General features: G+C 40.6%; 1 protein-coding gene across 1 annotated transcript in view; it reads right to left on the bottom strand.

Moving 5' to 3' along the window:
* The window catches only part of niban2b (niban apoptosis regulator 2b), a 35,566-nt gene that overhangs the window by 5,320 nt on the left and 11,554 nt on the right, over positions 1 to 18,692 (bottom strand). The window contains exons 2-11 of the mRNA XM_035166160.2: positions 18,527 to 18,657; positions 17,276 to 17,404; positions 17,075 to 17,180; positions 15,221 to 15,388; positions 8,275 to 8,390; positions 6,274 to 6,378; positions 5,508 to 5,670; positions 4,638 to 4,825; positions 4,253 to 4,408; positions 388 to 501 (exon numbers count right to left, since the gene is read on the bottom strand). Coding sequence (XP_035022051.2) covers positions 388 to 501; positions 4,253 to 4,408; positions 4,638 to 4,825; positions 5,508 to 5,670; positions 6,274 to 6,378; positions 8,275 to 8,390; positions 15,221 to 15,388; positions 17,075 to 17,180; positions 17,276 to 17,404; positions 18,527 to 18,657 — 1,376 coding nt within the window. The remainder of the gene's footprint in view (positions 1 to 387; positions 502 to 4,252; positions 4,409 to 4,637; positions 4,826 to 5,507; positions 5,671 to 6,273; positions 6,379 to 8,274; positions 8,391 to 15,220; positions 15,389 to 17,074; positions 17,181 to 17,275; positions 17,405 to 18,526; positions 18,658 to 18,692) is intronic.

Genomic DNA, 18,692 nt, shown 5'->3' with positions numbered 1-18,692 from the left:
TCCAACGGTTGCAAAAGAAGTTGGTGAAAAGAAAGATCAGGGATTGTTTTTATTAATTCATTATCCTTACTCCATTCAATTTTCTGTTTTCTTCAGGGAAAGGGTCATTTGATAGGAGCACAATGAATCTGGGAAAGATACATTGTGACTGTTAAGCTCCAATCAGGAAAGATCATGTGTGACAGTGTCAACATCAAAGTTTCTGTCCATCCAGACTAAAACTCAATCCCAGGATTGAGGCTCCAGAGTCTCTGCTTTAGAGGCTTGAAAACTCTGGAGCAATGTGGACGCATGATATAAACATAACAAAATAAAACTAAAACTTATTAGTGTGGATGCTGCCAAAGCTTGGATCTACTAGCCTTGTCCTGTTTGTGGGTGTGTTACCTTGATGACTCGGTCCTGGCAGCGCTGGATGGTCTTACAGAGCTCCTCTGTGCCCTGAGACTCCAGGCTCTGGTGAAGGATCTGTTCAAACGTATAAACAGCATCGTCCATTTGCTGTGCGACACACACACACACACACACACACACACACACACACACACACACACACACACACACACACACACACACACACACACACACACACACACACACACACACACACACACACACACACACACACACACACACACACACACACACACACACACAGAGAGAGTTGAAAATTGTCAGTAGGATTTGCTATTATTGATCATATTAAGAATGGTAAATAAAAGATTTGTTTTTTGACACCAACACATACTGAAAGTTTAAGAGTTATAATGCAGTTTGTAGCTCAAACCTTTTAACAAATTCTACTTTGGACTAAATGACTTGCCTCTGTGTTCTCTGAACCACTATTAGAGGGCACTCACCTTTCTGCAGTTCTACTGTGTCTGCAGCTGTCGACACAACCTGAGCCTCCTCTCAACTCCGAGCAGATTGAAGCTACATCACCACAAACTGGAAAATCCTTGTGCTCTCAGATACACTGACCTGCATGTTTAATTGTTTCTAAAAACCTCAGAGGACTAGAATTTGACTCAAAGTCCTGCATACATCATTGAATCATATATAAGTATAATACATTATTAATGATATATCGTTAATTTATTCTTAACTATTAGAACGATTAGAAGGATGGGAATGTGTTCTACTGAGTTCAAACAGGAACAACAAATGAATACAAATGACTCCACCAACCTCTTCAAATATCATCAAGGCTTGATAATCTAATATGAACTAAATGATTCCCTGTGGCAACAAAGCTCAAATATTGACCTGAGTCACCTACAGTTATCAGGAGCTGCATTATGAGCTCCCTATCCAAGAATCCAGAAAACAACAAGTATCAAACACGTCATGTATTTTAGTCAAATGTACTGAAGCCTGATGTCTGAGGAGCTTTGTGTTCTAGAATGCATTTGTAATATTTAAGATTTGTTCATGGAGACGTCTTGTACTCTGATGAGAACTGATATTAAAGGTGTAAAAGTGAATTCTCAACCCTAAACATCAAAGTCTTTGTGAGTAAAGATTAGAAAATGGAAATTTGAACATCTACTTCAGATCAGCTTCTAAATTGAGTTTGAAGCAAATATTTAACTTTTACTTTTTTAGTGTATGATGTGAGGAAATGATTGACAATATTGAGTTTGTCAGCTCGTAGCTGATATTAGAATGGGTCCCTAGTGAACACTGATCAGGGGCCTGTACGACAACTCGATTTCCACAAATCCTGCTGTTCAGGTTTTCAGTCTGACAAAGCTGGTCCATGTCTAACAGGGATAAATCACCATGGTAACTTATATTGAACCACTCAGCCATTTTCACAACAGGTTAAGCTCAGGATAACAGATCAAAACCTGTTTACAGCCCAAATACTGACCAATCAGATCACTGGAAACCAGAGTTTTCACTCTACAGTATCCTGCAACTTACTTTCAATTCAAAAAAGATTATTTGATTGTTACATGATACCTGATAACTTTCTTATTCTGTCAATAATGACCAGAATAACAAAAAATAACAAAATGTCCGGTGTAGTTATTTAAAAAATACATTATTACATATATTAATCCAGTTTTTAACAAACTAAACTCAACTCAACAGAAACAAGATATTTTATTACTGCCCATGTTATTTTGATCTGCAGTGCCAGAACAAGGGAGCTGCCAGGTTTAACATTTCAGACAGAGGTCATCACACAATAACTACTTCCCTTATCTCCTATCTGCTTTGGCAGCAAACAGTCTGACATCACTTTAACTTTATATTTGCATCAGGTGTCAAACACATATACAGTTTTATCTTTAGCCTTATACTTAAAAAATATGTAATAATTAAAAGGTTATTTTTACTGTTTTTCTTTTCTAGTTCATCATTTACATCTCACTTTGTTGAAAGTCCCTTTTGCCAAACTGACCAATGTTAGGTAAAGTGAAGCTGGATGATGAAAAGATATCCTGGGTATATTGAAGTTGCTTTGCAGTACAGGCCCCAGGTCTCACCTCCCTGCTTTTTATTCAACAACTAGACAAGATTTGTTTTTAGCCAGTCTGACTACAGAGGCAGTTGTCCTTGAGAGTGAGAGTGAGAGTGAGAGTGAGAGGGAGAGTGAGAGTGAGAGTGAGAGTGAGAGTGAGAGGAGAGTGAGAGAGTGAGAGTGAGAGTGAGAGTGAGAGAGAGGGGGAGCTGACTACAATGAAATAAGATTGTACTTATTTGAAATTGTAAAAAAAGATAAAATCAATGTGTCAGTCAGTGTTGATATTGTGTCAAATAGATCAATCCACGTGTAACACTCAAAAGTGTGAAAATACATTGAGTTGATTATGAAACTGTAGAGGGGGTAAGAGGAGCAGGCGGTCCTTCAGTGTGGCCCAGGACACATTTCCAGCTGCTAAAAGAATGTGGCCACATGTGTCGCAGACCTCCTCTGAATGTGTCCCCAATGCATCCTGGGTGAATTCACACTTGAACTTTGAGCCGACAACCTGTGGGACAGATTTACCAGGTCGGAACCAGGCCAACGTTTTCTTCACAGCACTTGAACTCTGAATGACCTTGAATTAAAGTTCAGACATCCCTCCCCCAGCTGGCCCCATGACCCACTATGGAGATCAGGATAAGTGATTTCTCCATGGGGGTGCTGGATGCCAGAGGGCTTGCTGTGCACACGTCTGGACACATGGATGATGAATACAGGCCCTGGGCTTTTAACATTTGACATTTTATGTCATTGCATTTTTCAGTATTTACCTCTCAAAGAAATAAGCCAGGTAATAAAATTACTATAAAATAATGTTTTAACTTGAATAAAGTTTTTTTTTTCTACTCAACTGTCTTATTTAACACCATATCAACACCCTGGTTTAGATGAAATAAAAAATATACTGTATGCCTAACTCAGACTTAAATAAAAAAACAAAACAGTGTTAAGGGTGGAAGGCATATTGGTACAATGTTCAGCACTGTTGCCTCATAGTAAGATGCTTCTTGGTCTGTATCCCGGTTCAGCCGAGGTCGTACTGTGGGGAGTTGGCATGTTCTCCACGTGTCTGAGAATCTAAACTGATTGTTGCCTCTCGCCCAGTCTGAGCTGTGATCGGCTCCAGCCCCACCCACGACCCACAAAGGATAAGCGGTGCAGACGGTGGGTGAATGGGATGTTCTGAACGGCTGGTTCACCTAGCTTTACTCGCTCTAGTTTATAGTTGTACAGATAGTTTTGGTTTTATTGGTCAATGATTGTGAAGTGTCTCATGGGATTTCTGCACTGACTCTACCACAATGGAGGAATTGAGTTTGTCCTGTCTGCCCCTGAACTCATTGACTTGTTTAGCAAAGTCGTCTCCATTGAGTTCACCAATATCTAACGTGGAGCAGGGCAGAACCACTAAGTTACAATATGGTGGTTTTATAGTATCCAGGATCCCATACCAAGTATCGAACTCACTTGTTGTAGCATGTGTAGAAACCTGAAGCTTAAAATGCCTTGCTACACTGGGATATTTCCAAGAAATCTTTAGACAAATTCCTGTTGACTTGTTTAAAGCCTACACTGTCTGACTGGTCAGATCTGAGATATATATTAATCATAATTGATAAAAAAACAACAACAACAAAAAAAACTGCCCCTAACCCCCGAAGAAACAATGAAAATAAAATTACAATGAATTAACACTGGGAAATGTGGATCAACCCAGTGCCCAATATACACTCAATTGAAAAGCAAAGTAACGCGGGCAGTTGTGGTTTGTCTCACCTCTCTCATGAGGATCTGGGCTCTCTGGACGAACACCGAGGGGCTGGACACGTCAAACCTCTGCTGCAGACCCTCCAAGCTCAGGTGCTCCACCTTTTCATAGCAGCTGTTCATCTTCACTGGATGGAAGGCCAGCATGGAGATCTTCTCCATGTGCTGAGGACAAGGTTTCGTACAGTTTTACAAACCATACTAGACTATTGAAATGGCTTCATGTCATTGTTACAGACTTTACTTTCTTACTAGACAGTTGATGCTGATACTAGTTAATGTATGTAGTATTTTGGGCCTTGATAGGTCAGATCACGTTCACATCATTTGTGGTTCGAGCAAAGACTCTCAGCCCACACTAAGAGTTTATGCTTAACCTCCTCCTCTTCCTCACCTGTGCCATGGTCTCCTTGGTGCCCTCATTGAGGGTGTTCTTGCTCATGTCCACCAGTTCTCTGAAGAAGACGTCGCGGACCTCTGAGAAGCCTCGGCTGGTCGGCTCCATCAGGGCTTCCAGGATGGAGCTGATGTAGGGCTGGATGCTCACCTTCAACAGCTTCTCAGCTTTGGGGAGAACCGCGGCTGTGTGGAGGGGGAGGAACATGAGAAAGGGGAGAGGGAGGTTTACTGATCAGGTCATGGTTTCCATCAAACATCTCCTTCAGTGTTGAGCGCCTATGAAAATCACAGTCATTGAAGAACTAAAAGTTAAATAAAAAACAATAAGTAATACCATCTGATGCTGTAATGCTGTCAGAAGAAACTGGATCATTTCAAAGTTGCAGGAATATAACAGTGTTCACAGTCCTTCATGAAGTGCTTCTCAAAATACAGGCCATGAGTCTGAAGTGTGACACTGCAATCAATTAGTTATAATAAATATTATGATAGATCTAAAGAAGAAATGTTAAATTTATTTTCAATAATACACTTATCAATGAATCAATACATATATTATCATTAATACTTTTCTTATTGCATTTACATACTGCATGTCTGCCTAACACATTCCACTGCATCTGTCTCCTGATTCATATTTACAGTTTAATTTGTGTGCTTTTTTTAAATAAGACAGTACTTGATGATTTAAGGAGCACCAACAAACCCTGCACACAACAGGAGGTCAGTCAGTTTGTGATCCCTCTGGTGGCCCACTTCAGACACCACATTTTAATTTTTTTAATTTAGTTTTTTGAATTTAGTAATTCAGATCATTAAAACAGAAAGTTGGTCTGTTGGTTAAAATGCAGGGTCTCTCACTAACCCTTGATCTTGTTGGTGACGTGCTCCTTGGACGTGATGATCTGGTCCATGTCTTTTCGTATGGAGGCCTCCAGACAGGAACGGGCCGCCTCACACTTCTGCAACACTGCCTCATACTGGGTTTGACACTGGCTCTGCACCAGGCTGTACACTGCATCACTGATCTACACACAGACACAAACACAGGCAGAGAGTCCAGGTCTATTCAGCTGCTGAATTCAAGATGACCAAATTTATACGTCTACAGTCCAATATTTTTTTATTTGAGCTGCATACATGCCTCATCACTCTGTCTGTCTCTGAAGCCAAACAAACTGAACTGATGGGTCAAATTTAAAATATCAACTTTGTTAAATTTCAGTCACGTAGCTTTCATCATGCATTTCACACAGCAAATGAAAATGAGTGTGTATACAAGTGCATAAGAGGTCAGCCAATTATACAAATCAATAATTAAAGAAGAATTTCTTAAAAACAGACATGAGCCAATCAGTGAAGTCCCTCTACTAAGAGATAAAGCAATTGATTCAGTTTTTATTCACATCAATACAACTGTAAAACTGGTTTTCTTTTGATAAAACTGTGCGCAAGTATGAAATACTGTATTTATCTTTCTTTTATTATTCAGTTCTGTGTCCAAAATGTTTCAGTATCCTGTGAAGACGAGATGAATTAACATTGGAAAGATACTGAAGCATGTACGTATATATGTTTCCATTTATTTACCAAAAGCTGTGCAGCGTAATGTGTGTGAAGCAGTTTCTCACCAGCATCCAGTTCCTCTGCCTCTCATGCAGTTTGCCCTTCAGGCGGGGGGAGATGAGCTCCATCAGCTCAGGAAGGAGATTCTCCATCACCAGGTTAGACAGGATCTTTACGGAACACACGACACAAACACCTCATAGGATCACAACCATCCCACTCACCACGTGCACATGTTCAACTAAACATACTGGTAAAGCTAAACTGTATTTATCCAACGAGCAGTTGGAGCACCAGGGCTCAGGTTCTCTACAGCTTGGTCCGTATGACTGACTGTTCTGTATGACTGACTGTTCTGTATGACTGACTGTTCTGTATGACTGACTGTTCTGTATGACTGACTGACTGACTTACTGTTCTGTATTGACTGACTGACTGACTGACTATGTATTTTTGATCAAATACAGTACATCTAATTTATCAGGAAGAACGGTTACATACATTACACTGGATGTACAAACGCCCGCAAAAATGTATTATAGAACTAACATATGCGATCATATTTCCCAAACAGTGTAAACAGGGTTTGATGTGTAAAATTGGTCTAGTCCCTTTTTAGGTTTCGTGAAGAGCTTTCTGTAGAGCAGACAATGCTGAGTATAAGGATTGCCTAACATGACAACCCTTACCATGAGATGATAGAACTATAAACCAACGCTCATATTTATTTAATATCTTCGTCATGATTGGAGTCACAATTTATTGTAATTATAGGACTGTTTTAATTTGCTACATGTTTAGTTTATTGTATTTTCCTATAGTTTTTTCCTCTCAAAATAATCAATTATGTTATACCATATATATCTATAACACAGTTTATAATTACATGTACTGTGATTAAGGTTTGCAAGTGTGTTGCTAACAAACACAATGAACAGACACAATTGCAGATTACTGGTGAAAAGCAAGAAATCACATTAAATCTCACAATAAGTGAATGAGGAGGGATTAAATAATATAAGAAAGTTGTCTTAAATTGTGTTTCCCATAACGGAGCTGGGTGGGTGGGCAATATTGAAAGAAATCTAACCAACTGTATATGTACTTTTTGACCATGAAAGTGATAATCATAGAAACATTAGCAGGCAGGAATTAGCATTAAAAAATACTGCAATATTTTTAAACAAATTGTTATTATTGGCAGTTAAGAAGTTAATTGTAAAATAATTTGTAAGGTGAATGTGTTGGACACAAATTAAAAGTATTCATTTTTTTCCCCATAGTATTATTAACCTTACAACATGTCAGGGATAATTCAAAATTACCAACAAAAAAAAGAAAAAGATGAATGAATGAATTAATTGCCAACTATTATACTGTATAGAATACCCACACATATAAACCCTGTCTCTGCAGCTTTTCAGACTGCCTCTCCAATAAGGTAAGAACCATAGAAAAAGATTTTCTACCATTGTAAAATAACTGGAGAACACCAGTTCTGTTCAAAAGTCAATTCACTTAGCGTATTTGAGAGGAATTTTCAGGGGTGGAAACTCACAACAGCCAATAGCCAGTAAATGCTTAGATGTTCCGAATTAGCCTGTCAGCTACTTTAAGATTTATACTACAATTAGCCATTTAAGAGTCAAAAAATGTCTAGAATGATATGAAACAGGCCATAATGTGAGGTCTCCATGTGTTTGCATCATTCACAAAATACTGTCCAGTGACAGAGGTAAAGAAATCGGACCAGACCTAAGCTGCAGGAGGGCACTTACAGTAAAGTTGCTCTTCAAAGCCTGAAACACTGCAGCAGTCTCACCATGTGTACATACAGGACAGAACGTTCACGGTCACAGAAGGAGAACTCAAGTTCAGGCAGGAATGTGGAGAATGTGTTTATATGTGCTGATGTGGCCTGATTAATGTGACCCACGCTTAGAATGAAGCATGCTGGGAGTCGGATTTATGCTCCAAGCACTACAATGTGGAACCAAGCCTGGTAAAGCTCATCAGGGATATACTGTTTTCACATAAAGGCAGACCCCAAGAGACGACATGCTTACCTGTGATGGTACACCACACATCATTTCCCAGGTGCCATAGTGCCCTTGAGCTTGGCGGTAGTGTCGTACTGCATCAGTGAAGGCTGGTGTTTGGACTTTTTTCTCCTCTGACAAACCTGGGATGGAAACAATAGTAGCGGTTAGCATTCAAGTACAAGAAGAAGTTCCTCATCAAAATAAAAACAGTGCCAGTGACCTTTTGTTATTACCATGATGTTTTAGACAGAGAATATTATTGACATATGATAATGGGGAAATCAGAGGTGCTAAGAATAACATGAAAGATGGTTAAATTCCATGTAGCTGCTTCAGTTTGAGGGTCGTGGGGGTTCACCTTCACACTGCCATGTGTTGACAGTACAATAGAAAGGAGGTAATGTTTATGTTATAAACTATATCTGTGCTTTTCCCACTTAAGTAATGGAATGTCAACGTAATCAATTACATGGGCATGTACATATGCATTTACGCTTCGCACTGTTTATGTTAATTCCCAATGAATGCAGCTCCCGCACATAGGGATCCTGCGAATGGCAGTTTCTCTCTAAACTCCAGCACACGATCATCAAAATCATGGGACTTTTTGAAACCAAATAAAATGCTTCTCTAAAATCTTCAAAATCTGTGATGGCCTACCACAGCAGCATAACGGCTATGCAGGACCATCACAAAAGAAAACATGCTATGACCTGAAAACAGCGAGACAGCGTCATACGTATTTATTACAATGAGTCTGATTGTTGGCTGGTGTCTGTGCCTGGGAGTCATCATTGTGTCTTTTTTCTGTTGCATGACAGACCAGAGGTCGGAGCCAATACTTCCTAGAGCATGTATGCTAATGACCCTTATGGGAACAGAGCTTTCCAGTGCATATGCAAGCAGTTTGTTTATGCGCAATATAGATCTACAGTGCTCTGAAAAAGTATATGCTGATACCTTTTACTTTTGTATATTTTCTCATTTCTTCTTTCAGATCATTAAACTAATTTTAATATTAGACAAAGAAAACCTAAGTAAACACAAAATGGAGTTTTTAGATGATTAATTCAAAAAAGCTATCCAAACCTACCTGGCCCAATGGGAAAAACTAATTGCCCACTAAATTTCAAAGTCAACCAATTAACCACATTTCAATAGAACCTGTCCGACAATGTGAACTAGACTACAACGACACATGATGCCAAGAGTTAAACGAATTAAAGAACAAATGAGAAACAAAGTCAATGAAATCGATCCGCCTGAGAGTGGTAACAAAGCCCCTGCTAAGACTCTGGGACTCCAGTAAACCATCGAGAGCCATTATATACAAATGGAGAAAACTTGGAACGGTGGGGAACTTTCCCAGGATTGGCCGATCTACCAAAGTTCCTCCAAGAGCACTTTGAAAACCCAGACCAAGATCTAAACAACTGCAGGCCTCGCTTGCCTCAGCTAAGGTCAATGGTCATGTTTGCTACCAACCCTGCTCTGTTCTGTTGTATCTTTCCTCTGACTGCAGCAACACACTTTATTGAGGACTGTACATGTATAGAGCCATTCCTCTTTATTTTAAATGAATGTGGTAATGGCCTTCATGTTATACGATGAGACGAAAGGAAACAAATGGAAGTGAATCTTTTATCTAATATAATGTGGTTGATTGAAGTAGCTTAAATCAAAAACTAACTAGCGCGTTGGTGTGTGCTGTTTTAGCTCCACTATCAGTAGTTAACACTGGAGTCAAATGGTGCATGAGAAAGACGAGGCTTTTGATAAACGTTTCTTCATTCCTCATGTTGGCTGCCTTCCAAAGTAAATTACAATCTGCTTAGAAGCAGTAAAGCATGCTCACACTGTGATGAAATATACATGCTGATTTTGAAATGCTGTTCAGCCTTATTGGACAGTGCGTGAAAACTCCCCACAACGACAAAGCCAGGATGTGTGTGCGTATGTGGGGGGAAGGGCAGTGACAAGACCAGAGTTCCTAGTATGAACTGTGACAGGAAGTTCCAAGACCCTTTCAAAGAGGAGGTTATTATTTTCAGAGGATTTCAAACAAACCCAAAATTCAGATTTCCAGGCTCTTCTGTGATCTTAACCCTTTGCATTACAGTGCAAGAAAAACTCATGAGAAACCTTCATGTAAAACATTCAGCATTTTGGGACACTCCATGACATCCCTGTCCCTGTTGCTGAGAAGACCCCTCATAGCATGATGCTATGACATTTTTCAGGTGCTGAACAGAATGTTTGGAGCTCAAATGTCTCAGGGACAACAGACCAGGGACTCGTTTTCCCCTTGACTTCAGAGTCCTTTAGATTACATTTGCTAATCAACAAGCAGTCTTTCATATTCCCTTTGCTGGGGTCAGTTGTTCCAGGGCAGAGATGCTACACTGTTGAAGAACTACCATCTAAATACATCAGACGGACAGCACTTTGGCTCGGGTGGAAAGTCGCTTTCCATCTCAGGCACTTGAAAAGTGTGAGTTTGCAAGGATGAACATTTAATTGATGAGAATCCAAAGCAATGCATTAGTTCATTAGGTCAGTAAACAACAATCAAGCTTCATGGGATCCAGTGTTTGTGGCTCATGAGGGAGAGCTACTCCATCTCCCACACTAGAGGCAAAGCCCTGCCCTGTGCAGACACACTCCAACATGCAACTGTTTTTCAAAGCACACTTTTAAAAGATTACATGGAGGATATCAACATCTTCATAAATGAGGTAATGAACAGCCCGTCTGTTCAACGTGCCTTTATCAACTGAGAGGGGTTGAAAAAAGAGTGTGTTTGCCAACAGCGATGCACAACTAAACAAACCAGCGAGAAACTGCAAAATGTGTATCAAAGAAAAATCCAGCCCTGTGGAGCCAGTAGTGCCCTGTGAGTTCTATTCACCAGTATGAACAGCCAGTACCTATACTAGGAGGGGACTATAATTTGAGACTCATGGAGATTGTGAAACTAGTGATCAGATGATGCATCTTATGAAATAACATGCTACAACTTTTCTAAAGTGATATCATTCAAAGTTCTCCTATCAACAGGGTGGAAGTGGGGCTTGTTGTGATGAAGTTGTGATCAGTTGTGTGTCAACCCCTAGACTGGCAGAGTGCTACATCCAGACTGGTGGGGTGGGGTTGATAAGTTGTTTCACTTCTTATTTGTTGAAATGCTCTTCATGTCCCTATAAGTGGTCAAAAAGCAGGTTGGCCCTGTCACTAACTAACCTTCCTGCCTATGCACATCACTGCACATCACCAGAGACTTCAGGCGGGGAAGCATACAGTACACTGCTGAAGCACAGTCGATGGCCAGAAGTTAGGGAGCAGTTGTCAGGCAGAAGGTGTCCATGTGTTTTGGGGGCGTAACTTTAGATGGGCCGATATGAGGGGTGGGCTGTATCTGTTAGTGTAGCCTGCTCTTGCCAACTTTACAGAGAAGGAGGCTTAATATCCATTCTTTGCTCAGTTGGCCTATAGGGAAACTCCATTGTTTAATAGCTACAGTCAACTTCACATGAGACACAGACTTTACAGGCCCGTGCCCCCTCACCTCCCTCAGCATAGTCGTCTGTTGTTGACTGTTGCTGGTGGTGAGAATTTATGTTTCTGAATACACAGTTCTCAACGTGTTCTGGACCAAACTGTACCAGTTATCACAACCACATGACTTCAACTCCAGCAGGAAACATGGCCGTCAGGGGGAACTCTATATTACACCACTGAGCTCCCTCTCCTTCCCCACTAGGTTTAAGTGACCAACGCATCACACTTCATCAACTAGACCAAGCAGGACGGATGCCACAGGGCACTGAACTCCCAAGGCCTCTGAACAGTTGACATGTTTTGTTTGGTTTGTTTGAGAATATAAATCAATAAAATACTTCAACTATAAAGACCAAACCCTTTTAAAGGATCCCACATTATGTCCTAATCTGAAGACTGTGTGTTGAGGGGATTCTTGTCAATATCCATTTTTCATAGCTCAAATAAACTGACCATGAAAAGTCAGAAACTTGCACAATGAGAAAGGCTTTTTTAAGTATCAACTAGTGAATAACTGTATTTGTATAGCACTTATCTAAACAAGGTTACAGAGTGCTTCACAAAATACATGGCAAGAAAAACAAATTCATAAAAGGTAAGCGTATGTTAGGGTCATTTTCAATTCACACCCCCCAAAAATTGTGTTTTTGAAGAGTTCATAATACACAGAGAGGATAGGCCCACGGGTCTCCATGTGGGTTAACCCTGCCCTGTGTTACACCACTGACAGAACCTCCTGTGTGGAGAAGAATGACTTATGACCTGGGTTGAGATTGGTGCACTCACACCTTGTTTAAAAGAGCTGTTAAAAAGCCAGCGCAGGTCCCAGAGCTCTGTGTGGTACACAGAGAACATATGGAAGCATTCAGCCGCTCACACGTCATACAGCTGGCCTGTGTCACAGCTCAGGCATGTTAACTATTGGTGCCATTTCCGCTTTCAGGTTCTTCACAGCCCCTGCCCTCACAACTCGTACAGGCATCCAATCAATGCTCTGCCCAGACATTAAGGAGCAAATGGAAACCTACTTGTGAGGTTAGTCAGCTACACAACTTGCTTTCCTGGTTTTCATATTCAAGTTTTATGACTGAAAATTAGAGCTAACGAAAACTGAGTAAGTCTAAAGTCTGAGGCTTTTTGTCCCTTCAGTGCTTCAAAAAGATCCCAGAATGATTATGTTTAAAAGACCTGAGGAGAAACACAGTGAAATAAAGCCAGAGCTTCAAGGCATTTAAAGAAATGAAACACTGATAAGGAGCAGACTTAGTCTAAACAATGTGCTGTTGGTGTGCCGCACTGTAAAAACCGCCTCAGGGACTACAGTACATATTCATCATTTCAGTCACCTCGATGAGAAGGGAAGTTAGAGACATCATTGTGTAACTCTGACTCACAACCATAGCTGCACCACATTTTGTGTAAACAATGATTCATAATGAAAATGACAGTCTTGTTTCAAGTGTCCAAAGCACTAAGCTGCTTTAAAGATCGACTGTCACAGCACTGAAATCCAGAGCTTTAGTTTCAGTGAGCAGAGGAAGACAAAGCAGGGGCCAGCGAGCTGTGTGTCCCAGGAAACATGCTTTAATTAACAAAAAGAAAACAAATCGGAGGTTCAATTAATGAATATGTATGCTAACTATGTTTTTACCACATTCTGACTTCTTCATAAGAAGATGAACACTGAACATTACAGCTGCACTACCAATTTACAAATGACAACCAGAAGTTGAATTATGGAAAACTGAGCAGAATACCACTTGTGCAGTCTGTGTTTACTTCATGTAAAACCATTGTAGTAATCTCTCTCTCACACACACACACACACACACACACACACACACACACACACACACACACACACACACACACACACACACACACACACACACACACACACACACACACACACACACACACACACACACACACACACACACACACACACACACACACACACACACACACACACAACACACACACAGAGAGAGAGAGAGAGAAGCAAAGCAGCAGAGGTGTAGTTAAGCTCAGGTTGTAAGTGACAGGTTCCTCCTGGACCTGCCTCTTGCTAATCGGAGCTGAAACACACCGTGGATCAATGCCATGATGTGTTTATTTGTACTACTTTCAGACCATGCCACTTTCAAATTCACCTCCGACTGAAGCAGCTACATTTACAGCAGAGTTCTCTTTAATTTCATATGGATCAACAATGTAAAAAACTCTACTGTTAGTCTCCAACAATGCAGTCAGCTGTGGACTTAGTTATTACAGAGATAACATTAAGAATCCCACTTCATTTTAAAGACAGTGGAACCTAGTCAACATTAGCATGTTGCAGACAGTTCAAATTGCAGGTCAAATGAGAATTCTAATGACATGAAATGATGAAGATGCAGAAACAATAGTAGCAAAGTGGAGAATCAAACTGGTTACCCAATAATTGTTCACATGCCTTCGCCATTGTTGTCCTCCTGATCCCCTCTCTCCCCCCCATTAGAATATGACAAGCCCTCCGATGCCATCACAGTTCGCTTTGCTTCCAACTGGGAAATGAATTTTCAGGGACCTTGCAAATTTATTTTTGGTCAAAATATTTTTGGTGCATGAACCAAAATGATACCCAGTCCATGTTGGTGAAAAAGGGGTTTCCTTCCTTTGTTAACTACCTTGCAACAGCAATGCTGCTAGGTGTGGTGCTGTCCAAATATTTCCTGACCTAACTGTAGTTAAAAATCAAGCAAGTTGGTCAATACACCAAAGCACATCCATAACACTGCTTCCAGGCTTCATAGTGGAGAGGGGCAGAAAACACTACTGGGGATGAGTTGCTTACTTCAGAAAAAATGCTATTTTAACATGATATAATTATACATTTAAAAGTGGAACGACACTGGGGCAGACCATTTGACAACTGTTACATCACCCGGTGTTATTTTACAGAGCTGACACTTAAAATGGTTTCTTGAAAAATGTAGAAAGATGCTATTTTCATTTCCATCAGGAGAATCTAAAACTGTTATCAACACCCACACGTTTTTGTGATGAATACAGTACTGAAGGTAATAGCAACAGGGTAAGTGAACAGAGCAAATTACCCAACGTGTTTGAGCCACAGCTTTTCAGTCTCAAACCACTTGTTGGGAAACTTTGAGCCACTCCCTCCCACTTGAAGCCCTGGGCAGCCACAGACTCTCCCATGATGCCTCAAGTGCATTATAATATGTCATGGTGCCCTAAAACTATTTCTTGTAAAACATTATAGCTTTGTAAACCGTGCATTACATCAATAAACTGCCAATTGACATGAATACCAAAATATGGTCCAAGTGCCAATCACCATGTCAGAAGTCTGGATCATGTGTGTGTGTGTGTGTATAAGTTTGGTTGAGGAGTAAGTAGAAGGCCTCACCATCATTGGCGTGACGGACACAGTCCTGTAGGACAGCGTGCCACTTCTGTTGCTCTTTGTCTGTCCCCACACAGAAGTAGTAGTGACGGGCATAAGGGTGCCAGAGGATCAGCGGGAACTGGCTGGCACACTTTAGGAATGGAGAACTTCCCACCTTGGCTTTCACATCTGGGGAAAAACAGGCATAATACAATAATGAATATCTTAATGCATTTGAATATGTTTGTGTAGTCGTCAGCAGGTAAAGCATGACCAATGCTTGTTGTGCAATCAAGCCCGAATTAAACTCATTCTCTTAAATAGTAGTCAAGTTCAAGTTCACAGTGATTATCTATGTCATGCAGTTATGTTGATACTCTCCACATTGATTTGACATTTATAATGTTTATTGTTATTAAAGTGTAAAGTGAGGACACTCAGACAGGATACTCTGACACGGTATAAGACAACCGGACCTCGCTGCTCCAGAAGCAGCAGCGTTTGTGGGGTGCCGGAAAACTCAATTCGATCATTTTCTGTCACTGCATCGATGCAGAGTCGTCCATGTCTGTATCGATTCTAAGGTGCATCAACCTCTAACTTTTTTCCTGACCATGTTACACAGGTAAGTTTTTCAAATAAATGAACTAAAAGCTAAGAAGCAGAAACTTCATTGGGGAACATTTGTGAAGGAGTCTTGTTGCTGCGGCTGTTTGAAACCAGACAATTGTTCCAAAGTGCCAGTTTATCTTTAAGAATTCTCGCAGAGCAGATCACTGATATATTTCATGATAGTGAAAAAAACATTGAAACTCTGACCTGTGATGAACAGACAAGTTCCACTGTATTTTTGTGCATGGGCTCACTGCCTAGATTGATATGAAGGCGGTATTACTGTCTTTGCAAGCTGTGGCAAGTGCAACTGGAAAAGGGTAACACTGCATTTTCCTACTCTGCACAACCAGGTGCCTGCTATAACATATCAATATGCTGGTATGTTTGCTTAACTCCTTCAGGCATTTGGCAAAGGGTTTGGGACATGAGGAGTAAACAGAAGAAACTAACCTCGTTAAACTCAGTTAAACTGTGTTAATGTGGAACCAGCTGATGTGCCTGACGATCTACAACACTAAATCATTGAGGTGCAAAGAGACAACATGCTCAAAGCTACAGCAGGTACAACCACCTCCCTCTGTCCAAGGCATGGACTGAAGTTTGCACAACCTACAGCTCTACAGTTGTTTTCGATACGGACTGTTCACAAAGACTCAGTTTAGAGAAACAGTTCCAGCCATCACAGTAGAGAGGTTAATGTGCCAAGTGTGTTCAGTACTTTTATATAGATCTCTCAGCATTTTATAAAAACGAAATGACCGTTGATAAGAAAAAGGTTCTCCTCCCCTGACCTAAACCAAAAACAGACCAGATAGTGACACATTATATTTCCCTTACTAGTCAAGTAAAGTGGACTTGATTTAGGCAAAGAATATGAAGCTGGCTCCTCAAACATTATAGCTCTAATCATACTGCCATCATCCCGTCTGATGTTTCAACTCAAACTTCTTCTTTTATATGTGTAAACAAGTTACTCAGGACTACACAGGAAATCAGCAGAAAACCTTATCAACCTCATCACGAAAACATGCTAATGTTACTTCCAGTCCAGAGTTTTAGGTGTCCTGTGTTTGACTGATAATATTTCCACCCTGACAAAACATACAGTTATATGGAAAATATACAGTCATATTTCATTGTTTTGGAAACCTGGTCATGAAAAAAAGTTAAATTAAATAATCCTGCACATGATAATCAGCATGTTGCTGCTACTGTCTCTGATTCCCACCTCACCTCCCCTCCCCCCATCCTCCTCCTCACCAGGCAGGCTGTTGCTGATCAGGTCCAGGTACTGCTCCATGGATGTCAGCACTTTGTAGCCAGCACAGTTGATGGTTCCTTTGGGAGTGAGGCCTCTGTCATGGGACTGGTAGATAAGACCAGGGGGGGGGGGGCAGAGTTAACACATCTAGCAGTGAATCAAACTTGTATCCTATAAAACAGACTGTATTTTCCACTCACCACTTTGTTGTCATAGAAGTTGATGTTATAGGAGTCCGGGATGAAGAAGAAGCGGTTCCTCCATTTCTTGTTCTCCTCCAGGTACTGAAAGAGTGAGCCAGAGAAGATGGACTTGTTCTCCAGAGGAATCTGTGGAACACAACACATTCAGATCGTCTGTCGAAGTTCTGTCAGTCAGAATCTTTTGAGAATTTTGAGATTGTACATCAAAACTATGGGAAACGCATACAAATTCTGCTTTTCTGTGCTAAGAGAGATGGCTATTGTGCAACCTGGTTGTACATTTATCAATGTTTTTTCACTTTGACTGATCAGTATTTTTTGACCTCTTGCTGCTACAACTTAGTAAATGTCCCCATTGTGGGACAAATAAAGGGATATCCTATCATTATTAATGTGGGTGGCAGAGGAACCCGTTAGCCTTACACAGTGGATAAGTATCGGTTGGAGTTCATGCCTCTTGGGGTTCTTATCTTTGGAGAGGAACTTTTACACTTTTATAAAGTCTGGAGTCCATTTACAACCTATTTAGAACCTGATTGTCTGAGAACAATAACAGGTCTGCCCTGCTGGGGTTTGACTTCGGGACAATAGTTGCTTTATTGTCAATGAATTGTGTTTGTACATTCCTGATCTGTGTCATAACTTGTTTCCATTTGGCAGATATGTCATGACCTGTAAACCTGTTAAAAGGTATGAGATAACAATTTAATTTTAATTTAATAATTCTGACTTAAGTTGAAATTTAGATTTAAACGATCTCATAAATCTGACTTAGTAAGTCTTGGTAAATCCTAAAGGTTCACAGTGTGTAAGATTTAGGTGAAAGGGATCACTTGGCAGAAAGTGAATACAAAATAATCCTAGTGATGTTGTCACTATTGTGTAATCACCTAAATTGTATGAATTGTTTTCTTTAGCTTAGAATAGACCCTTTATAGTTAAATACTTGATATTTACATCTGGAGTGGGTCCTCTCTACGGAGGCCGCCATGTTTTTTACAGTAGCCCAGACTGGACAAACTAAACACCTTTTGAGTTTTTATGACAACTGAAGGCTACCACAGGTTTTCCATCATGTTTGGAAGGGCAGGGTGAGGTGAGGGATATTCAGCTGCAAAATTCAACTTCCCCACTAGATGTCACTAAATTCTACACACTGAACCTTTAACATGAGTGTTTTTACTTTCATCCTTCTTCACATTTCCTCTGCTTTCCTGTTTTACCAGGCAGAACTTTCAGATGTTTTACCTTGCGATGCAACAGCTGGGGTTGCGGGCCACCTCCTCCTTCTATGTCAAAACGAACTTTGTTGAAGAGAGCCACTCCATACTGCTGCTCATACAGATGCCCAAACTCCCCTGTAACCGCCCCAGTCCGAGCTGCAACACACACACAAGGAGAGTGAGTTAGGAAC

This window comes from Hippoglossus stenolepis, chromosome 9, assembly GCF_022539355.2.
Source record: "Hippoglossus stenolepis isolate QCI-W04-F060 chromosome 9, HSTE1.2, whole genome shotgun sequence".
In the NCBI taxonomy this organism is placed as follows: domain Eukaryota; kingdom Metazoa; phylum Chordata; class Actinopteri; order Pleuronectiformes; family Pleuronectidae; genus Hippoglossus; species Hippoglossus stenolepis.
This window is presented reverse-complemented; position numbering and strand designations above follow the sequence as displayed.